The sequence below is a fragment of the Hemicordylus capensis genome, chromosome 1, assembly GCF_027244095.1.
Source record: "Hemicordylus capensis ecotype Gifberg chromosome 1, rHemCap1.1.pri, whole genome shotgun sequence".
Lineage (NCBI taxonomy): Eukaryota > Metazoa > Chordata > Lepidosauria > Squamata > Cordylidae > Hemicordylus > Hemicordylus capensis.
In genome coordinates this window covers 303,747,208-303,761,814 of record NC_069657.1, presented here as the reverse complement: position 1 = coordinate 303,761,814, position 14,607 = coordinate 303,747,208, and the positions used below count along the sequence as shown (strand labels likewise).

Sequence of the window (14,607 nt, the reverse complement as noted above, 5' to 3'; positions counted from 1 at the left end):
GTTTGTATGGTGGACAGAAATGGTTCACTTTTATAGAACACTGTACTTGGGCTGCCTAGATGTGCAGCAGGTAGGATCTTGGGGATCAACTGTCAGATGGTTGCTCTACGTCTAATCTCAACACACACACACCCCGGCATTCCTTTCAACATGCATAGTTGTTAACTTCAATAATTGTAATAGTTAATAATATTAACCCTTGTTAACTGGGCCAAGAAGCATTTCTTGGGTGGTGGGTCTCTTACTTAGGAGAGCAACTGTTACTGTTTTTTCCAGGGAAAACTTCCACCGTCTCCCCCACAACCCCCCCCCCCTTTTTTAAAGATTGTGAGCACCCTTTGGGACAGGGAACTATTTTTCATCCCTCAGTTACAGTATGTAAACCACTTTGAACTTCTTGTCGAAAAGTGGTGTATAAAAAGACTCTAAACTAATAGTAATGCAACTTTGTCAAATATATGGTTTCAAAGTGGCATATTTTGCAATCAGCTCAGGACTCTCTGTTAGATGGAATTTCAAATGGCCTTTAATATATTTTTGTCCCTTTTTATAGCTGAAGGGTATTTATGGTTCAGAAATGTAGCTAAAAGCAAGATATCTAAAAAGAGAGACATACCCTTTTGCAATATACTAGGTAATGTTTAAGGTTGGTATTAAGCTGGTGAAAGACCATAATAAAGGATGGATGGATTTTCTAGATAATTGTATGACATAGCAGTATTTGACACTTGCCTAGAAGTAAGTTCTGGAAACAAGGTCCTGCATTATGCTTATGAGTGTAGCCACTGAAACCTGTGCTGTGCCACAGGGCCAGATTTCATTTAGCAACTATATAAACTTACTTGGAAACAGGAGCAAGATTTATGGTTGAAGTTACTGATAAAATTGGACAAATAGTGGGTCAAATTAAGACAAATAGACAGTTGGAGAAATGTGTGAACAGACTTGTAGGATGAACAAATAAGCAACAGATTGAATTTAGTGTTGGAAAACATCAGAATGTGAATCTGTGGAGAAGTGAAGGTATGCCGCAGCATGTAGAAAAAGCAAATGTCCAGAGACAAACAAGGGATTGTAAACTTGGTAGTGTTGCACCTGGAGAATGCTGAAAGTACATTGTTGCTTATTGATGCCACATAAGCATGCTGTCTGTCTACGTAAACCACTTTGTTGAAAAGTGGTATATAAATATTTGTAATAATAGTAGTAATGGATTTTTAATTGTCTTAATTGCCATCATAAAAATAGCTTATCTACATCTAAAGACACAAAGTCTATAAGTAATTCATCAGAAATTAAGCCTACCTTGCAGTATCCTGATGGTTCCTGCAGGATACTTTGCTGTCAAAACTGAGCTTAGATTACATAAGTCGTATCCTTGGTAACCAAGGCCACTTAATACAAATATTTTCCTATGCAGATATAACTTCCCTGTGAAACTATAACGTGTTATAGTTAAATATGTTATAGCTTTGAACAAAAAGATGTCTGTATTAAGATAGCCTTGTGTGAAGTGGCTCCTAAAAGCTAAATGCAGAATACATATTTATTCTATTATATACAAAGTTGTTTGTAGAAATCGCACAAAAGTATAACTAGGCAGGGGTGTCTTGCAAATGAGCTAGTCATTGCAGGTGTAGCAAATTGGCCAACCCACCGGCCCTGGACACGTTCCAGCTGCCTCTGCTGTCATTATTCTACCTTTCTGCTACGTGCCACACTCTATCCAGAAGGATGAGAAGCTGGAACAGCAAGAACTGGTTAAAGTGTAATCATACAAAGTTTTTAACAGTTCCTGTCACCATTCCAACTTCCTCACTTTCTGCTTTTTAAACAGGCAGAAGGGGTACATAGAGGTAGAAGGTAAAGGATTATAGCAGGTCCACTTTTCACTCTCTGCAATGACTTACAGTGGGCAGACTGGGATTCTCACCTGACCCTTGGGAACTTTTGGGGAAAGGATGAGGAGCTTTTCCCCACATGACCTGTAAAAACTATTGAGTTCTCCACATGGAGAATGTTACTCTACTTTTGTGGGAACAGCTTCTACTGTTTGATGCTATAAGGGGAAATGAATCACTTAAGTTATTTAACTTGGGGGGGGGCGTGGGTGTGGATCCTTAAACTTAACATTCATTTTATTAAGTTGTTAACAGCACATGCATATCCCCTGACAAAGCAACTTGAGGAAATTTACTCTTAACTTAAATATCATTATTTTCTCTTAGATTGTGTGGGGAGTATTTTTCATCCTTGTTGCTCTGCTGTTTACAATCTCCCTCTTCTTGTCAAAGTAAGTATATAGTGTGTTTCTAAATCTTAAAAACATGGCTGCATGAATTTATACTACTTGTAAAGTGAAGATCATTATGATTATTCATGGGGAAAAGTTGATGGCCTACCTTATGTTTCCTGTAGCAGGGCTGTCCTCTCTTCTTCTGCCTCCCCCGCCCATACGTGTATATATGAATCATGTGGTGGTTGTGTTAAATTCTGAACTAATAAAGGTTCACTAAATATGAAGTCACTTAATCTTTCTGTAGTTCTCCCTTTATTGCAGTGTGTTCAGCTATGAACAGTCATTTACTGCTCCTCATATTTTAGCTTATGGTTTTACTGAAGTAAAATACACAAAATAAAACCTGCACAAAGAGATCCTTACAAACTCTTTCTTAAGGTATGAAATAGTTCTACCCTTTCTATTAACTAAAATACGTTTCTAAGGTGCCACTCCAGGTTTGCTAACAATGTGGAGATTCTGAACTGATGAATATGTGTACGTGGGCATCTGTTTCTTTTGGACAGGTGACCAAGAATTTTCAGCAAATTCAGTTTTAAGAGCAGATGTTAGTGACATTAAGTGTATAATTGTTCCTTGATGGAAAAACATGGGGTGTGCATGGCAATTGAGGATATGTTAGGACCAGAACTGCGGCTATAAAAAAAATGCAGGGATCATAAAATGGAGTAATATTACCCAAACTCCTCTTTGGTTTCTAGGGTCCACATAATACACTGCTCTCATGATTCTTCACACTATTAAGGGTGTGTGTGTGTGTGTGTGTGGCTTTTGCTTTTTGTGTTTTTGTTATCTAAAAAGATGGAACGATACACACGCTGGCCTGGTTCAAACAGTGCAACAAAACCTTTGTGCTTTGAATCGCAACTGCCACCAGAACAAGTAAAAGCAACACTACCTGTATGCTCTTTCCTCCCTCCTTGCCTGGCTCGACACATGTTCAGGTTTCATTTTCAATCTGTCCAGACCACAGCCATAAGATTTGTTTTATGCTAATGGAAGTAGTTTTTCAGTGATGTTCGCCAGTTGTCTGCAACTTTTTGAAAACTTGAGTCTTTGCTCTTGTACCAAATGAAAAGGTGAAGTTAAATTGTAGCGAATGCCCTGTGAATGATGACGTAAAGCTTAGAATACAGAGTAGCCTGTAGAGTAAAATATGTACTGTATAGGAATTGTTGCTTTTTGAAGGGCGATGGGGAAAGGGAAATCAGGCAGTAATCTCTGTTTCTGAAATTATTATAGCTTGGATAAAGCACTGCATTCAGCTGGCATAGACTCTGGATTTATAATATTGGGAACAAATTTGACGAATCCACTGAATATGCTTTTACCTGTTCTACAAACTGTAAGTAAAAAATATGGGTGCTTGTAAAAATATTTCACCTCTTGTGAACAGACCTCAGAGAGTCATGAGCTTTTACATTGTCCTCTCACTTCAAGAGAGGAAAGTAAAAGTTTGTTTTCACTTCTAGAACCACAGTAGCATGTCGTATATGATGTTGAAATAGCGCTATATTCAAACTTGTAAAACCAGGATCAAGCCGCAGTAAAACTTTGTGTAAACCTTTTACATTATCAGTAGTATTACTGTATTTGCTTTCAGTACTTCAAATGCAATGAAAATAATACTTAAAATATCTATCACTTTTTAGTATGGAAATAGATCTTAAAAGTGAAAGCATTTTGTAGTTTGGCCATAATCAGTATTTTGTCTCCTAGGTATTTCCCCTTGATTATATCCTCATTACTACTATCATCATGTACTTTATCTTCACCTCAATGGCAGGAATTCGAAACATGGGTATATGGTTCTTCTGGATAAGGGTAAATTGTTATTTATATTTGTATCCTATCTTTCTTCCCCAGGAAATCTGCAGTACTTCTGGGATGACACTACTTGGGTATTTGGGGGCAGAATTCCAGACATGCGTAGCAAGGGAGAATCTCTGGACCCATTTAAGGGGAGCAGGAGATTAATGTGACTATAAATGGGGGGGAAATTTAAGTGCATATAAAATAGAAAAGACCTAAACTGAAAACTTTGTGCTGTGCTTAAAATGAAATCACTCAAATATGTAAGCCCTCCTTGGGCAGTCGTGGATACTGTACCCCATCAACAGCATCCATGAGAGTGTGTCTGTAGGCCTTGCCCATGCCATGATGTGCTTTGAAACCATTCCCCCACTGCCCCACTCATCACAGGGACAGCATTCTTCTGAAGGAACAAATGCTGTCTTCATGGGGAGGGGTTTTGAAGCATGTCTGTGTGAGGGCAGGGCTTAGAGGCCCATGCTTGTGGACACTGTTGGAAAACAGCTTCCACGATTGCCTGAATGGAGCTAGGTTGTCTATAATAAGCTTGCCCTGATGGCTACTTGCATCAAGCCTGTTCAATAACCTTGCTGGAACCTAATATGACTGACAAGGTGTGACCTCCAACACACTCAACCATTGCTCCCATGGCTAATCAGAAGGGGACTGAATGGCTGAGTCCAGGGGATTATTCATGCTTCCTTGAGAGGGGAAGCATGGATTATTCATGCTCCCCTGGCTGCCTTGGGGAGGTACTAGTGAGACTGCTTCATAAGAAGTCTTCCTTGGGCCCTGAGAGATAGAATGATTGGCCTATCACAAATATTATATCTTTGAGCAAGTGGCAGCCATTCAACTCCATGCACCCTTGAATGGACCCATTTAGGTGTGGTCACAGCACAAATTGCTTTAAAATCCTGTTTGTTTAACATATTTTTATACTGCCCAAAACTCACGTCTCCTAATTTGTCATCCTTGTGGTTCTACTGTATCAAGCCCATAAGGTAAATGGTCTATTTCACTGTGTATTATAATGTTTGATCTCAAAAAGCAGGTGTTTTGTTCAGGCTGAAGCCTGTAGGGGTACTATTGAAAGTGTCTAGTGAAGGTTTTGGCTGGAACAGATCACTGGGCAGAAACACTCTGTCTCTCCTGAATAGAGAGAGCCTAGCTAATAGTGGTATTGTCTGTGCTCTTATGGCTGCTTCTGATTGCTTGTAACATGTTATACATGGGACTGCCTTTGAAGACTATTTGGAAACTTCTGCTAATTCAGAGGATAGCTGCTAAACAGCACTAGCTAGCAGTTTGTTTCTGAGCACAGTTCAAAATCTTGGTGCCTAACTCCTAATGCACTGTGCAGCTTGGTACTTGAAGGAGCACCTGATGCCACACGTTCCTACATGTGCCCTTAGGTCACCTTTGGAGGCCCTCCTCCAGGTGGTCTTACCTTTAGAGGTGAAATGGGTGGCATTTGGGAAGAGGGTACTGTGTTAATATGCTGTGCCCAACTTTGTTTCTATGTTAATCTGGGGTGTGAAAGACCATTTTGCGTATAGGGAATATTTATTTATTTATTTATTTATTTATTTATTTATTTATTTATTTATTTATTTATATACCGCCCAAAACTTGCAACTCTGGACGGTTTACGATTAAAATAATTTAAAACATCAAATCAATTAACAATTGAAATCATTGAAAACATTTAAAACTCATTATTAAAAATATTAAAACTATAAATCTAATTAAAAGCCTGGGTGAATAAATGTATCTTCAGCACCTTTTTAAAAGTTGCCAGAGTTAGGGAGGCTCTTATTTCAATAGGGAGCGCATTCCAAAGTCCAGGAGCAGCAACAGAGAAGGCCCATTCCTACATAGCCACCAAACAAGTTGGCGGCAACCACAGACAAACCTCTCCAGATGATCTTAACAGGCGGTGGAGCATTTAAGACATTCTCTTAAATACCCAGGGCTCATCTGTTTAGGGCTTTATAGGTAATAGCCAGCACCTTGTATTTTGCCTGGAAACATATCGGCAGCCAGTGTAGTTCCTTCAACACAGGAGTAATATGGTCTCTCCTAGTTGACCCAGAGACCAACCTTTACCTACATGTGGCTTAATGTCTCTAATTTGTCATCCTTCTGGTTCTCCAGTATCAAGCCCATAAGGTACATGGTCTATTTCACTGTTTTATGCTGCTTGATCTCAAAAGGCAGATGTTTTGTTCTTTACTTAGAACAACAGTTTTAACACAGTGCGTTCTGTTTGGGGTCGTGGATTTTGTGTTAATACTTTGGAAGTATAAGTTTTGCGCTACTATTTTTAACTTACTTTAAAGCTACCTTTTTAAAAAGAGGCACTTGCTATAATCAAAAGATCTGGTATTTCTTTTTAAAAGAAACTCTTATCCAAAATCTGTCTCGGAAATTGATTTGCTCTGTGCAAAAAATAAGGTCAATGCTGTTCCTGAAATTTTGTTGCTTGAGTGCTACATTTCAGGCTGCTCTTACAACCTTCGCATACAGCAGCTCATATTCCTTAAGAACCTCTCTGTCTGTCTGAGTATCCTAGCATCTCGTTCCCCTCCCACCCCCGCTCTGAGCTATTAGCACTGCATTGTTACATTCTAGTTGAAGTGTCTACCCCATCTGTGAGTCAGTATAATGTTGTACTGCTCAGCTATAGCTGGTGGAATGGCTAATGGAAGAACTTTGTTACACTATAAAATCTTAACTTATTCATATTTTTTTACTTCTTTATATCGCAGGTATAGCGCCCTCCAGCAGAGATTGTCTGATCCATTGTTCAAACACAGTACAGCAAGCATCACTCTCTATTTGACATATAAACTTAGATAGGTTTATGACCAGTAAAGAGATTTTTGCTCTACTATCCTCACCACAACAATCTTCCATTCCCTTAAATGGCTCCACCAGTTTCCCCTTGGTAGCACTTTTTTCTCTTCTTCCTAGAACACCTACACAAGCTCACCTTCCTCCTTTCAAACATCTCTTCGACAGAAAGTATGGGGATGAAGCAGTTAGCTTAGGGTCTTTATCCCCAACCATAACAAATCAAATATGCATACTTGCATTCATCCCCTACTACCATTTTCTCTTGCTGTTCCAGCCTCCCCTTCCTTTGCTGACACTCCCACGATTAAATTGTAGGCTGTAAGCAACTTGGGACGGGACTTGTCTCTTGCTCCTATTCTAAAGCACCACACACTGACACTGTGCTATATAAAGAACGAATAGGCATGAGCAACTTGCATATTAAAGGAAGTTTAAATATAAAGTATGGGAAAGGTTTGTTTTTAAAATTAATAATAGTACTCAAATAAAAGACGCTTTGTTCTTAAAGATTTTGTAAGTTTTTATTTTATTTTATTTATTGTTGCATTTATATACCGCCTTTCATTAAAAACAATTACAAGGTGGTTTACAAAAGTTAAAAAATATACAATAAAATGACATAAAAATATGAAGCTAAAAATATAAAAACAAACCAAATTTAAAATCTATAAAATACAAACATAAAAATGATACAACAGGTAAAAACACATAGAAGCAGCAGTAAACAATTATGTAAACGCTTGGATAAAAAGCCAAGATTTAACAAGCTTAAAGTTGCTTTGGAAATGTGGCTTAGAAATCTATAAAGAACAGATATCATGTTAGACATATTTTGGCAGAATTCAGATTTAATTCCAAAACAGATAACACTTTTTCTTATTTGCTTCTAGCTATACAAGATCAGGCGGGGGAGGACACGGCCACAAGCTCTTCTCTTTCTCTGCATGATACTCCTGTTGATTGTTCTTCATACCAGCTATATGATCTACAGTCTAGCCCCTCAGTATGTTATGTATGGAAGCCAAAAATATTTCGTTCAGGTAAGGTTTTTCACATGTGAGGAAGTGAGCTGTGAAACGTAAATGCATTTTCAAAGTGCATCTTGAACATATTAGCTGCAAGTAATTCCATTGTCTTCAGATGATTTTATTTTCAAGTCATATATTTGATTTGGGATAAACTTTTATTACTATGCAAATTGTGACATTTTAAGGATCTTTGTTCAACAGATGTGATGCTTTTCCTGTAGGGATACAGACATTTCACACAACCTTTTAGGGGTGTGCACGGAACCGCAGAGCTGCGGTCCGGCACTGCGTGTGGGGTTCCTTTAAGGGCGGGGGAGGGTTTACTTACCCCTCCCGCCACTTCCCCCCCTCCAGCATGCGTATTCTATGTAGTAGGGGCGGCAGGATACCTCCCTGTTGCCCCTTCTCCCACTTGAGTGCAAAAGGCTGCACGGAGCCTTTTGCGCACGCGCACATCGCGCGCGTGGCCACACGCACGCACGTCGGGGAGACGTGAAACTCGCGCGTGACGTGCGCAGAAGGCTCCGTGCAGCCTTTTGCACTCAAGTGGGAGAAGGGGCAGTAGGGAGGTATCCTGCCGCCCCAATTACTACATAGAATACGCGCGCTGGAGGGGGGGAAGCGGCGGGAGGGGTAAGTAAACCCTCCCCCGCCCTTAAAGGAACCCCCCCACCTGAACCGGCCAGGTCTGGACTGGTCCAGACCAGTCCGGAGGCCTTTAGAATGGCCTCCGGACTGGTCCGGGCCCATCCCTACAACCTTTTTTTCCCTGTTGAAAGCTTTCTGAAGGTGTTCCTATGGAGCTTGGGCTGTATTCAGGGAAGCATGAGAATTTTTCTGTGTTCATGACTCCACAAATCTTGACCATATTGTTGCTCAGCCTGCTTTTAGCAGCTTTATATTAGCATTTAACTGAGTTGAGCTGTAAGCTGATGACTGTGTCCCATGACTTTAGCAAGCCAGTTGAAATCAGCTGTCAAAGCATTACGGAGCAATGACATTTTTACATTTTGCCCATTTGTCCCCCCACAGACACTTGGTGAACAGTCAATGCATCATCATAATAAATAATCAAAAATGAATTCACGAGACAATTATATAAAAGCAGCAGTGTTTTTTGTTTGTGTGTTTTTTTTTTTAAAAAACACCTCAATTAAAGGATAAGTTCTGTATTAAGGGCCCACCAGAAAAGCACAGTCTGTACAAGCTTCCTAAAAACTGGTAGAGAATGGCCCATTTGACCCTTCCAAGGGCAGGTGTTCTAGAGCCTGAGTGCTGAACCTGAGAAAGGCCCCTTCCAGACTTACTTCAGGTGGTGGTGGGACCCAAACAGTGTCAAAATCTGAGTAATAGGCTCTGAGCAACAAGCTCCTGAAAGCTGTGTAGCATCAACCAGCTGCGGTTTCTGAACACTCTTCATGGGCAGCATATTGCAGTAATCCTCATATGGTTGACTGGTAATCTGCAGTAGCATGTACTCCATGCTCTTAAAAAAGTGAGAAAAGAGTAGGACTCTTATCATTTTTTTATGGAGAAAATTTAGAATCGCTCTTTCATGATGTTACATCTTTCATACTTGTTTTGCATAGTTTTAGACTGAAGCAGTCTAAATAGAAGCTATTAGTCATGGGAAGAGTCCAGAAGCTCTGCTCCAGAGACAAGTAATCTTATTCAGCAATTCTTGTGGTGCCCGAGATCTCACCAGGCACTATGCATGCACCATCAAGAATATTGTCGCAACCAGAGGAGCTAGAAACAAATTGAATTTTAAAAATAAAAACTGAGGTTCTCAGGAAGCTAAATACAGCACTCAATACTACTTTCTGCACTAGAGTGGAGTTGTCAAACGCACAATTCTGATTACGCTGATGAAAAATACCATGATCTTTCAGAATCTTCTCTGTCCTGTCAGTCCTACCTGAACCTGTATATACCTACCTTTTGGTCTGAAATGTAGCTATGCTTCCTATAATCGTACACAGAACCCAAAGATATTCACAAGAAAAACCTGAGGGAAACTTTTTCCTCCTTTGAGTCAAAATGAAATAAAGTAAAATATCTTTATATTAAAGTGCTTGTATTCTTAAAAATTTAAATCATCTTCAACAAATGTGTCCTTCTCAATGCAGAATAATATGACACTTGATGGCCACTTGGCAAATGTGACAACATATGAGCCTAAAGTCTGTGATGCAGATGCCCCAGAAGGTAAGAGAATTTTGTGTGCAGCTCCAATTCTGTGGCCTCAATTCAATATCTGGGTTTAGGGCCCAGTATTTCAGATGAGGGAGAGAAATTCTCCCCAGTTTGCTGTTACAGACACTCTCTGTTGTGGAGCAGGGAGGAATGGGGATCTGGGGCTGGGGCTAGCCAGAGTGCTCATATTAGCCCTTGATCAGGGTACACAACTTCCCAACAGGTTTTACGTTTCAAAGACAATCTATCTTAATACCTGTCAGTCAAAACCATTGAAAACCTACTTGTCAAATCTTTAAGGTTAAAAGATTAATAGTTAAGTGGGAGAGACCATTGCCACGTTAATGGAACTGATGCTAGGGATTTGGCAGGACCCTGAGCTACGTTTTAGGCTTGTGTAGGGGGATTAGCTATCTTAAATGGAGCGGTCTCACTTTCATAATAAATGTGTTCAAAGCTTCGGTCGCGTAAAGAACTTAATGAAGAGGTTAAAGTTCAAAATAAAATGAGGTTTATTGACGGGTTTAGGGGTACAGGAAGAGAAGAATAATGGTTATTAAGCAATAATATTTGATATAGACTAAAAAGACCAACAAGTTACAAGGACTAAGTAGGAGGGGCAGAAGGAAGATATTTTGAATAATGTAATTTTAAAATAACTCGCATAGATGAAGTAGAGTCTCCTCTTCCATGTGGAGTTATATAACAAGTTGCTGGCTTGTTACTGGTGCATATATAGATATTTTCAAAACTTGCAGAAGATATCTTTAAAAAATATCTAGTTGGCAATAGAAGAAACAGTCATATGTAAACAAACTTGCATATTTGATCTCATGCAACTGAGACTGCAGCCCTAAGAGTACATATTTGAAATCTAAGTAAATGTGCATAGCTTTGGGCTTCTGTTACTTTTAATATCTCTGTGTGTGCTTTGTGTTTTCGAATAGAAATGACATTTTGGGAATTAAGGACCTGACATTCTAATCCAGTTGAAGCTGTGTTAGCTGTAACAATTTGTGTAGCTAGAATTTTCTGGTGTATGTTTTCATTGTTCTAGGCTGCAGCAAATTTTAGCAGTGCAAGTTAGTGTTTTATTTACATTCTGCTACCACTACTTGTGCTTTAGATACAAGTGTATGTCGACTGACATGGTTAAAATAATAGCAGAAATGTACTGGAAATAAAAGCATTGCTGATGTTATTGCACTTGAGTTCAAATTTCTTTACCGTTAGCAAAAGAAAGCCTGAGTGAGAGATGTTGTTATGGCAACTAAACTTCTAAAAATAATCTCTATATTGTTAGAATGTTATCTTTAATGTGGAATATACTTTAGACAGATCTTCATAGCATTTTTGTTTGAAGGAGACATGTTTTTTCCTTTCTTCAGAAGACACTGTTAACATTGTTCTGTTGCAAATCTGGGTTACTTGAGTTTTAAATATAATTGCATGTAATGTGTGAATTTAACCATTTGCTTGGCTTTCTACATGGTGTATTTTCTCGTGTATCAATGATACATGCATTTCCGAGTGGCATTGCGCCATGATAATGCTACTGACCCATAGCAAGTCATGAAGTGGGTGAGAGGCAGTGGAGCAGATGAGGTTGTCATTTGAGGCAAGACCTGATGCCAGATTTAAAATACACCTAGAGACTAGAAATATGTTTCATACATACTAAGGGCCACCTAAAACATTAAATATTTTCCTGCGCTGAATGCACTGCAGCATAGGGAGAACCACAAAACCTGTTGTTCAGCAACTTGGCACATCCTCTTCTGTATGTACACTGGGGTATGTGACTGCTGTTGGAAACTTGTACTGTTTAGGGTGCTACTAAAACACCTTCCAACACTATAGGTCTTTTTGATCTGTTGGCCCACAGGAATGACATGGTGATTTGATATTATTTTCCCTTTGAAACCAAACTGAAGCTTTGGCCAGTTGAGCTTCTAACGTGAAGTTTCACTAAACTTTGCCCCTTGCCTCTTAATTTTTTATATAAACTCATTAACACATCTCTATTAGAGTCAGATTTTCATCCTTCAAAATTAGGCCAGCAACCAGTTCCAGCACAGCTGGAACTGCAGATGACACAGCAGTTCTCCACTTTACAGAGATGGGCTTGCGCAGAGCCCTTCGAAAATTTGCTACATACTGCCGTGAGGAATAACTAAAAATTAACTATCTGAGTACCAACACTATGGTGTTCCAGAACAAATGTGTGCAGCATAAGTGGCAAATTGATGGCCAAGATATAGAACTAGTCAAGCTCTAGAAGTCTTTAGGCGAGGTTTTCCAATTTAATGGTTATTGGAGAGCACATCTACTCCATGTTACACAAGAGGCACAAATGAGTGCAGTGGCGCTCATTAGATTCTTTTTCGGGAAGGGAGGTGGTTACTCTGTGGTGGTGGTTACCCTGCTGCAATTCAAATCTTCAAAGGGAAAATTTTAGCCCAACTACTATATGGAGCCCAGCTGAGCAATTAAACTTTGTATGTAGTCCGGAAACTACAACTGGTAAAGAATGCAGCACCCAGATTGGTCTCTGGGACAACATGAAGGAACCATATAACACCGGTTTTAAAAGATCTGCACTGGCTGCCGATATGTTTCTGAGTGAAATACAAAGTGCTGGTTATTACCTATAAAGCCCTTAACGGCTTGGGTTCAGGCTATTTAAGAGAGCACCTCCTTTGTTATAAACCCTGCCGCCTGCTACGAGCTTCTGGAGTTCAGGTTATGGTTGCCACCGGCTCATTGGTGGCAACTGAGGACTGGGCTTTCTCTGTGGCTGCCCCAGGGCTTTGGAATATGCCCCCTGCTGAAATAAGAGAATCTCCTTCTCTGTTTTCAGGAAGACCCTCAAGACTCTCCTGTTTTCACAGGCTGTTAATTGATTTTAATAGTTTTAATAACTATTTTATTCTATTTTTTAATTGTGTCATGTATTTTAAACTGTGACTCTTAAATATTTTAAATTCTGTACACCACCTAAAGATGTACATATAAGGCAGTATAAAAATATAAATAATAGTAAAAATTGATGGTCAAGATATAGAACAAGTAAAGTTCTATAAGTATTTAGGTGTGGTTTTCCAATTTAATAATTATTGGAGAGTACATCTACACCATGTTACACAAGAGGCACAAAAGAGTGCAATGGCACTAAATAGATTCTTTTTCGGGAAGAGAGGTGCAATTCCTGCTGCAATTCAGGTCTTCAAAGGGAAAATTTTAGCCCAACTACTATATGGAACCCAGCTGAGCAATTATAAGGATTTCCTCCCCCTAGAGTTGGTACAAATCAAATTTATTAGAACAATCCTTGGGGTGCCAAGAGGGACCCCCAACACAGCGTTAAGGCTGGAACTGGGGTTAGTATCAATTGAAGCACATGTCTGGGTTGCAAAGATCTCTTATTATTTTGAAATTAAACCTTGGTGAAGCAGGCCTCACACCTCTGGTCCCGAAGGAGAACTTTGCATGTACATGGAAGGAGGGAGTTGAGAGGAAATTAGAAAGTTATGGGCTAACCAGAAAGTTATGGGCTAGCCCCATGTTGGTCTCCTTAGGGATCTTAAAATCCAAAGAGATAATTAGGCAGTGGATTTGGGACATAGTGATTCAGGAAGACAGGGCTCGACTCAGACGTTTGCCTTTCTTAGGTAATGCAACCCACCATCATAAACCAGCTAAATATTTACTTGGCTTGCTTGAATGCACTGCCTTCAGCTCTCTTAGAGGGTCGCTATTTTGGTATTCCTTTTGCTCAAAGGTTATGTCTGTGTCAGTCAGGAGTGGTTGAGACAATTGATCATATGATGCTTCACTGTTTATTTTAGAGAGAGATTCGGCTAGCACTCTTGTCACCTATTTTGTCTAGATTCCCAGGTAGGCCATCAGCCTTTTAAGTGTCTCTCCTTTGGTCTGACAGTGATATTAATGTTTCCACCAAGGTGGCAAAGTTTTGCCACATTGCAAGCTGTGTAAGGAAGCAATTGACAAAATCATGAGTGTCAACTGTACTATATTTTTTTATGTTGTGTAAATGGTGTTTTTTAAGAAAGTACCGGCAGAATCATGATTGCTGGAGATTACTACTTATACATTGTTTGGTATTTTTGTCTGGTCAATGACCGAAATAAAGATTCTGTTCCACTAACACAGAGCCTCTGCCAATGAATGCTGTACTTATGGACATCATAGAGGTAGGGCTCCACAATGCAGCATTAGGATTTGGTGGCAAGCTCCCATGGGCACAGTACTTGGGTACAGCACCCATGAGGGTTATAACTCCTGAAGAGGGCTTCACTTGTGGTGTAATCAAGACCATCTCCCATACAGATGTTCTCAGTCAATTCTGCCTGTTACTCAGGAAGCTGTAGAATGCTTCTAATCTAGTTTTGC

The 14,607-nt window shown here is 39.6% G+C and overlaps 1 protein-coding gene across 3 annotated transcripts in view; it reads left to right on the top strand.

Annotated features, from left to right (window-relative positions):
- The window catches only part of LMBRD1 (LMBR1 domain containing 1), a 100,946-nt gene that overhangs the window by 72,217 nt on the left and 14,122 nt on the right, over nt 1-14,607 (top strand). For all 3 annotated transcript variants that reach the window (XM_053286735.1, XM_053286734.1, XM_053286736.1), the window contains exons 10-14: nt 2,229-2,293; nt 3,542-3,644; nt 4,019-4,123; nt 7,861-8,010; nt 10,128-10,206. In XM_053286735.1, the coding sequence (XP_053142710.1) occupies nt 2,229-2,293; nt 3,542-3,644; nt 4,019-4,123; nt 7,861-8,010; nt 10,128-10,206 (502 nt within the window). The remainder of the gene's footprint in view (nt 1-2,228; nt 2,294-3,541; nt 3,645-4,018; nt 4,124-7,860; nt 8,011-10,127; nt 10,207-14,607) is intronic.